Raw genomic sequence first — 9,556 nt, 5'->3', positions numbered from 1 at the left:
AACCGAACGGTTCCGAGCCGCCTGCAGTAGACGTTCTTTAGTGCGATAGAAGTGGAATTTAATAATAATGTCTCTGGGAGGACCCTCCGTGGGCTTAGGTGCTAGAGCTCTATGGATACGGTCAAACTCCAGACGTTCAAGGGCCAGCTCCTGGAAAAGAGCAGTGGCAGTGCCCTGCAAATCGGAGATTGCCTCAGGGATTCCGTGGATGCGGAGATTATCCCTGCGAGCTCTATTCTCAGCATCCTCCAACTTATCTTTCAAAGTGTCCAGCTCAGCATGTAAATCCTCCACTTCTTGTTCGTGGCCCTCCAAGACTGTAGTCGCCAGATCCATTTGTTGTTCCAATTGGTGGGCGCGAAGGCCCAACTCCTTAAGGCCTCTCGCCAGATCAGAAGATAATTTACGTGAGGCAGCTGTAATCTCCTCTCACACTATAGCACGAAATTTGTGTAGCAAGGCTTCGGGATTGTGTTCAAAAGAATCAGCCATCCCCGATGGGAATTGCCGCTGACTATCGCCGTCAGACTCAGGATCACCTGGAAGCTGGGTGTTGTCATCAGGCTCAGGCAGGCTAGGTATCAGCTTAGCGATATGGCCCTGCGAAGGGGAATGCTGTCGGGCCCGATGTTTAAGTTTAGTGCGGGGAGTGCGGTGCATTGCCGAGAGTGGTCCACAGGTTTCCAGGGCACCCTCAAACTATTGAAGTGATACGTAAAGGTGTAAAAGCCCAATGGCCGAGAGAAATGTCTCGGTGGCATGGCACAGGGAGGTCACTCTGGCATTTCCCCCTGGCTCGTGTATGTGTCCCCCACCGGGGAGGTGTTCACAGAAGGTTCAACATAATGATACAGTCTGTGAAATGTAGATGGTGATGGTATATAGGCCAGGTATGCAGACTGTGTAGAGGCTGCCAAAAAATACTCCAGACACCCCTGACTTATCCACTGGGGGTTATTAGGAAGGATTCCTTCCCCCATCCAGCACTATTCCTGCAACAGATCAGATCCCCAGCATCTTGCTGGGATCCTGCAGGGATATGATGTAGTCCACAGGGCCACCAGAAGGATCAGGGAAGCCCACCCAGCCTGTCCCAATAGCTGACCTGTGTCCAGAGGCTGGTGGGCAGGGCGGTAGTGCGGCGATCCAACCGCGGCGGCGATCCACTCCAGCCGCGGATTTAGGAAACACCGCAGCTTCACACGCCGCGGTAGGCCTCAATCCGCCCCGCATGCTCAGAGAAGGGGCAGAGTGGCTCAACACCCCTCCTCAAATGTCAGGTAAGGTCCGGGCAGCCGGGGATCTGTTATGGGTAGCCTCCGTTCCCCGGATGGCAGCGGATGGAGGATCAGGGTGCCGGAGCTCAGGGAGAAACCTACATCTTCCAAGTTCAATGAAAAAAATGATCGGGTCTGTTGGATTTCTATTACTCTACTACACCTGCTAGGAAATTATTTGCCATGTAGAAATATAATTTCTACCAAAAACAGTGATTGATCCGGTTAGTGATGTCTGACTGCTATTATTTTGAACACAACTGTATGTTCTGTATATGCATATGTCATTTTGTGTTTGTTCATAGCAGAGGCGTCCCTAGGGTTGGTGTCACTCGGTGCGATAACACTTGGTGACACCCCCTCCAACGATCCCCGCAGAATGGAGATTGAGCATAATGGATCGGAGTCTGATCCATTATGCTCCCCAATCCGCAGATCTGATCCATCTTGCGGGGATTGTCGGCATGCAACTTATACGGGGTGACACTGGACCCGCTCCACGAAAAGGTAAGTTGTAAAGAAAGCCGACGAACCCTGCAGGATGGATCGGATCCATCCTGCAGGGATTATCAGCTTCCTTTACAACTTACCTTTTCGTGGAGCGGGTCCGTTGTCACCCTGTGCGGTAGGTGTCACCCGGTGCGCACCCCCTGCACCTGCCTCAGGACGCCACTGGTTCATAGTTTCACTTTAGGTCTGTCCTACTTATAAGTAGATATATAATGTTTAAAGCTCTTGTTCTAAATGTGGTTTGGAATTTACAGTAAACACAAGTTTACATTATTTAGTATCCTTAACTTTGCAAAGTGAACATGCACTTTTATTTTTTACTGCTAAAATTAAAAAAATAAAATAAATAAATAATTAATAATATTATATATATATATATATATATATATATATATACATATATAAAATGTATTTGCTTATGTCCCACAGACCACACACAAAGGTAATGTCACTACTTTCATCTTTTTGGGATTCAGCAGCATGGCCCTGTACAATCTGCTTCTCTTCACCTTGCTGCTTATTATATACATTATGACAATATGTGGGAATTTTTTGATCATCATGCTGGTGTGGTACAGTAAGACCCTTCATTCCCCCATGTACTTTTTTCTCTCCCAACTCTCTATATCTGACATCATGCTGACCACAGATATTGCTCCCAACATGTTAAATATTGTCCTACATGGGCAGACCTCCATATCCTACTCTGGTTGCATATTTCAGCAATGTGTTTATTCCTCAATAGAAGCATTTGAATGTTACCTTCTGACGGTGATGTCCTACGACCGCTATGTAGCCATCTGCTCTCCTCTGCATTATGTCTCTATTATGAAACAAACTCTTTGCATTACTTTAGTTCTTGCATCCTGGCTGTTGAGTTGTTCTGTGACATCTATTTTTACACTCGGCATATGTCAATTAGAATTCTGTGGACCAAACATTATTGACTACTTCTATTGTGACATAAATCCTCTTTTGGAACTCTCTTGTTCAGATACATCCAAAGTTCGAATGGAGGCCACCTTGTTGAGCTTTCCTGTGCTAATATTACCCTTCCTTCTGATTGTGGTTTCATATACTTATATTGTTCTAACTCTGTTAAAGATCTCCTCCTTTTCGGGAACACTGAAGTCATTTTCAACGTGTAGCTCCCATCTCACCGTTGTGTTTATGTTTTATGGAACCTTAACTGCCACATATATGATTCCCAAAGAAGGACAATCACGAACCACCAGGAAGATAATGCCATTGTTGTACACTGTTTTTACTCCCTTTCTAAATCCTTTCATCTACAGCTTGAGAAACAAAGATATTCAGGACATTGTAAGAAATGTTGTATTTAACCAAAAGCTTATTATTCAAAACCCTTAATAAAAATCAATTCCTAGTTTCAGACCCTGTTGTCAAAAGGTAATTTTATTAAACTATTTTAGGGCAATACGGTCATTTTATTACACTGACTATTTCTTTAAATTCATATAGATCCTTGAAGTAACTTGGAAACATTGGCCTCCCAAGGTATAACCTCAACCACAAACAGGGGTGGACTGACTCATGGGACCCCTGGACAATAGGAAATCATGGGGTCCCTGTGTCCTCGCCCACACTAAAACCACACCCAAAAAAACCTATGAAAGGTATCAAGGGCATCTCATAGGGCCCCCTACTGACCCTGGGCTGTGCCCGAGTGGCTAAATGGTCAGTCCGCCCCTGACCACAAAGCAGCAGCAAACATTCTTTGGTTCCTCCAGTTACTTCTCTGCAACTGGAAAATCTTTATTTTCTATTCAGACTTCTGTTTCAATGCTGACCTACATACCCAAGACTCTCCTCTGCTCTATTGTACATTACAAACCTTTTTAACCTCCAAGAGTAAATATTAACACTGTAGCAATCCTCCTTGATGATGTCATTTCCTGTCAAAATGCAATGGGTGTGGCTTAGGTGTGATGTCATCACTCAAGGTGCTGGTGGGTGTCTGGCGTTCCAAGCTGCCAGGTTTGAAATGTATTCAATATAGGTGAGTGGCATTACGTCTTCATGTGTATGTGAACTGTATATGTAAATAAGATGTGTTTGAGTTTACTACACTATGGTCTGCACATACTCATTTTCCATTACTTTCAGTTACACGTGGAGCCTGAGAGCTGCTGGGCATGTATAATTAAAGCACTGTTGACCATTTTTAACACAGAATGGTCCATAGCTTTCAGTAAGAGGCTTGCAGCTTTATTTTTTCATGGTACTGACACCTATTAGGACTGACTGGAACATTGGAACATGGAAGCTTTGGCTTAAGTATGTGGGCACATATATATTGTATTTGACCATTTATGTCTGAATGGTCCATTTCCTTTGGTAAGAAGCTTATTTTTCCTGTTTACATGTTGGAGAAATGAGGTTCAATGAGGTTCCAGCTTACATGGAAACGTAAAGTGATGCACTTGGGGGCAGAAAATATGAGCCATGCCCTGGAAGACTTCAGGTGTAATGCAATGCATAGGGCGAAGCCTTCTGTGACGTCATTGTGTAACCGGAAGTCCATTGGAGGCCATCTTCTTTACTAGCCAGATTGCTTGTACACACACCCTATTGCAATCTTTTATATGTGTTTTACCATTTTTAATAAAATATCTGAGGAAGGTTTTACACTATGTTGGATTCTCCATTTTTGTTTCATATATTAATTTGATGGATGGAGGAGTATCTGTGAATTTCCCTGTGCAGAGATATGTGCCGATCCAAGCATCACTTACAAGGGATACGCTAGAGGAGACCTCCATGGGATTCATATATCAAATCATTCCATGATCTTCCTTTACCATAGGATTATGGATATCTGGCAAGCGTGCATGGTGTGATTTGGTGGAAGCCCTTTCTAACTTTTCCAGGATGTCTTTTCTTCAATCAGCTCAACTTTGGATGTGGTAATTTTTTCTTTCTGTTGGGTTTTGGACACTTCTAACCTAATAGTTTTTCACATTGGGAATATTTATTTATGAATTTGTGATTTTGTTTTTATGATATTTTGTATTTATTTATGTATTTATTTGCTTTCTGTCATAGCACAGCACATTTTTTACTTCATCTACAAATGTGAATAAAAGCTACACTGTGGGGGAGAACCTCTGGGGGAATCAAAGATAGAGAAAGATCTGGGGGTCCTAGTTGATAACAAACTCAGCAATAGCATGCAATGCCAAGCTGCAGCAAGCAATACCAGTAGGCTTTTAGCATGCACTAAAAAGGGGAAACACACAAGAAATAAAACTAGAATTCTACCAATTTATAAAACTTTGGTTTTGGTTTTGGTCTTGAGTATGCTGCCCAGTTCTGGTCATCAGTCCTCAGGAAGGATGTGCATTAACTGGAGAAAGTCCAGAGAAGGGAAACAAAATGAATAAGAGGGCTGGAGGACCTCCATTATGAAGTACAATTGCAAACAATAAAATTACCCTCTCTAGAGAAGAGACGCTAAAGATTGTATATGAGAGGGAAATACAAATATCTTAATGGCTATTCCAGTATTGGGAGGAAACTATTTAGTCTCAGGTCACACAAGAATACATGTGGCCAGTCAATGAAGTTGGACGAGAAGCAGTTTACCATAAACTGTATAGGGTTTTTTCTATTGTTAGGTAGTAAGGATATGAAACTCACTAATTTCACTTTTAGATGGGCTTCTTATTGAACACAATATACAGGGATAAGGGGAAGTGGTAGAGCCATAAATATGCACACTCACTCACACAGATTGAACCGGATGGATTGGTGTCTTTATTCAACCATACCAAATATGTAACTGTTGCACAGTGAAGCCTCAGCACTGAAAAAAGTTCTTGCTTTGTTGGAAGATTTATTTTGGATTGGTATATTGGGACATTTGCTTTGAACTGATATATTGGAGCACCTTTCTTTATAGTGATTAGTATGAATCCAAATATCATCAAAATAATAGTCCCATTGAATAAACAAGGGAGGGGCTACGTCATCACTCGGAGAGGAGCCGCACAACAGGATAGACGGCAGGTGTATGACTCAGAGGCCAGCAGAGGATTTCCAATGGGATATTGTGTTACTTAAACCTGTGTAATGTGAGTTTAATACTTGGATGGTGGGAATAAAAAGTTTTAAAAGGTAAAGCACTATGTCCTCTATTTCTTCCTGCATGCGGAGTAATACAAGGAGAGGATAATTAGGAGGTCTGGGATAACAAAAGGAGTGTGTAATCCCTGAGGGGATAATCAGCCACCAGAGGATACATCCATTACTCCTAAAGGAAGGATCTCCCTATTTCACCAGCAAAAGTATATGTCCAGCAGGTTCCAGGGAAAGTGAACCGAAAGCGTGTACAGCCTAATTGCAGGCATCAAAGGAGGTGAGCGCACATCTTCACTATTTGAAGGATTCACAAAAGTCACAAATTGAAGAACAACAAGCACCAAGTCACTATATATAAACAATTGTTTATTCAATGGGACTATTATTTTGATGATATTTGGATTCATACTAATCACTATTAATTATTTATGAGCATTTGCTTATTTTTATTTATGGGGGATCATCTAAATGCGTTTTAGTTGAGGGTTATTAGTTGGTTTACTATTTTTATTATATTAAATGAGGGTATTATGAATATAAATGAAATTGAGGGTATTAGTAAGTACATCATGTCACTAATAGATGATTTATGAGCACTTGGTAAAAAATTTTTTTAGAGGAGTATTTCATGTGGAATTATTTTGATATTTATTTGGAGGAGATTGATTAGTTGAAACTATCTATTTAAATATTTTTTGGTATTTATACACTTTTATTAGTTATTTGTATCATAATTTGAATTAATTTAATGGTAATAATGTAATTATTATTTATTGAGAAGTATTTAGGAGCGCAACATATATTTGTAGATATTTCCAACACAGTTGTAGTTATGTGTTTCATGTTTGCGATCCTCTAGTAATTATCACACCTGTGGCTCGCAAGTCACTCTGATTCATCTATACCTTTCTTTATAAATTAGTGGCATAACTGCACAGATTGTATTTACATTATTTATGAATTGGTATATGTATGATTTTTTGGCACTATTAGCACTTTAAATAGGTTACATGAATTTACATTAATTGTATGATTTGTATTTCCACAAATTGTGTTTTTGCACATGTAGTTGATATAGCGCTACACTGTTTGTCTTTTGCTTGATTTGGTATCACAAATCGAGTGGCTGCAGATTTATCCTACTCGAGTTCTTCAACGCAGAATTTATTTTAAAATAATTTTTGGGCTGTATCAGGTTTACCTAGTACATCTTGCCATAGCACATATCCACTTTTGAAACTTCCCATTGAACCCTTCTCTACCTATCTATCCATTCAGTAGTATCCAACCCTTGGCGATTGCATGGACCGCCACTCGCAAACAACTTTTTCCATGAATTCTCTTAGTAATTATTTTTACAGGGTAGGTTGCCAGGTCTCTTCCTAACCCCTACCATGCAGGAGATCCCTTATGGCCAGGGATAAACCCTTCTCAGCAACTTCATTTTCACTTTTAACTCTGCAGGATCCTGACTGTGCCAAATATTCTTAGGTTTTCAAACATTTTTAATTTTTCTAACCTATGGATACAGATTTGTCAACAGAAGCTAATTTTAAATAAGTCAATACAAAATAAAAAAAATGGTCTCCTTGTAACTTGTTTTCCCCATAGATCATGAATACGCCCACTGTTACATGAACATTAGTGATATTATTGTCAAGCTGACAAATGTCACAGAACTGTAGTCAAGTTAAATTATATGTACTGATATGTTTGGAAAGTTAAAGTGTGTTTATTTATGTTATCTGTCTGGATCTACCGTGTTTGGTGTAACTGTTTCTAGTATACTTGTACATAAAGTCTATTTGTCAAATATTTCTTCATGTTCCATTTATGATCCTGTTATTGGACATGATTAGAGATGAGCGAATCGAACTTGGCGAAGTGGAATTCGTTTCGAATATTAGGAAAAATTTGATTCGCACCGAATCCGAATTTTAGCAAACTTCGGATGCACGAATCGAATTTTCCCCGATCAGCCGGCAAAAAGTGTCACTGCAGAGAGCTCCGCTATTTCTGACAGTTCTCTGACAGTTCCTTCACATTTACAGCGGTTGAAACATTGTATCTATTTGTTTCCATTTAGGATACAGATGTTTTTATTCGGAAACAAATAGATACAATGTTTCAACCGCTGTAAATGTGAAGGAACTGTCAGAGAACTGTCAGAAATAGCGGAGCTCTCTGCAGATACACTTTTTGCTGTACTGGAATTCTTCTTCTTTTCATTCTTCTTCTTCTTTTCATTCTTCTTCTTCTTCTTTTCATTCTTCTTCTTCTTCTTTTTATTCTTCTTTTCATTCTTCTTCTTCTTCTTTTCATTCTTCTTCTTCTTCTTTTCATTTTTCTTTTCATTCTTCTTCTTCTTCTTTTCATTCTTCTTCTTCTTCTTTTCATTCTTCTTTTCATTCTTCTCATTCTTCTTTTCATTCTTCTTTTCATTCTTCTTCTCATTCTTCTTTTCATTCTTCTTCTTTTCATTCTTCTTCTTCTTCTTTTCATTCCTCTTCTTTTCATTCTTCTTCTTCTTTTCATTCTTCTTCTTCTTCTTTTCATTCTTCTTTTCATTCTTCTTCTTCTTCTTTTCATTCTTTTTCTTCTTCTTTTCATTCTTCTTTTCATTCTTCTTCTTCTTCTTTTCATTCTTCTTCTTCTTCTTTTCATTCTTCTTTTCATTCTTCTTTTCATTCTTCTTTTCATTCTTCTTCTCATTCTTCTTTTCATTCTTCTTCTTCTTCTTTTCATTCTTCTTCTTCTTCTTTTCATTCTTCTTTTCATTCTTCTTCTTCTTCTTTTCATTCTTCTTCTTCTTCTTTTCATTCTTCTTTTCATTCTTCTTCTTCTTCTTTTCATTCTTCTTCTTCTTCTTTTCATTCTTCTTTTCATTCTTCTTCTTCTTCTTCTTCTTCGTCGTGCCCCGTGACTGCCCAAATGAGTGAAGTGTGCGGTGATTCTAAGATCGACGGCACTCATCTGCATGTCATACTGACTGACAGTATTATTTCTCTTCCCCAGCAGACTCCAAGGGCATTTAAATTAAAGGTACAGTGTTCTGCACTAATATAAAGGCTCTCTGAAGCCTAGAAACCCTTTTAATAAGTTAAATTCGCATCGAATCGAATTTCTCCCGCAAATTCGGCGAATCAGCCGAATCGAATTTTTGAATAATTCGCTCATCTCTAGACATGATGTATGAGCATGATAGAAGTCTGACTGAAGAAGAAGCATGACTTTTTTTGTGCATTACATTTGAAATTTTCCATAGGTTTTCTATTTCCATTCAATATTATTATTATTATTATTCAGGACTTATATTGCGGCAACAGTTTGTGCAGTGCTTTACAATATATAGGAAAAGGGAGACAGTACAGCTATAATATAATCAAAACAAGAGGATTAAGAGAGCCCTACTCATAAGAGCTTACAATCTAATAGGGTGGGGCAAGTGGTACAAAAGGTTATAACTGTAGGGATTGAGCTGATGCAAGTGATATCTATTTGGTGGTATGATAAGCTTCCCTAAAGAGATGAGTTTTCAGGGATTGCCTAAAGGCAGCGATGGTAGGGGATAGCCAGACATATTGAGGTAGAGCGTTCCAGAGGATGGGAGAGGCTCTGGCGAAGTCCTGGAGATGAGCATGCTAGGAGGAGACAAGGGAGCTTGAGAG

General features: G+C 39.6%; 1 protein-coding gene across 1 annotated transcript; it reads left to right on the top strand.

The window, feature by feature from the left end:
• The first annotated feature begins 2,267 nt into the window (after positions 1–2,267).
• On the top strand, positions 2,268–3,214 carry LOC149452653 (olfactory receptor 1468-like). Its single transcript, XM_089689234.1, has one exon. It carries the CDS (start codon positions 2,268–2,270, stop codon positions 3,156–3,158), a length of 891 nt encoding a protein of 296 aa, XP_089545360.1. The 3' UTR covers positions 3,159–3,214.
• Positions 3,215–9,556: the final 6,342 nt, after the last annotated feature.

This window comes from Staurois parvus, unplaced genomic scaffold, assembly GCF_062004578.1.
Source record: "Staurois parvus isolate SC_StPar_1 unplaced genomic scaffold, SC_StPar_1.0 ptg000470l, whole genome shotgun sequence".
Lineage (NCBI taxonomy): Eukaryota > Metazoa > Chordata > Amphibia > Anura > Ranidae > Staurois > Staurois parvus.
This window is presented reverse-complemented; position numbering and strand designations above follow the sequence as displayed.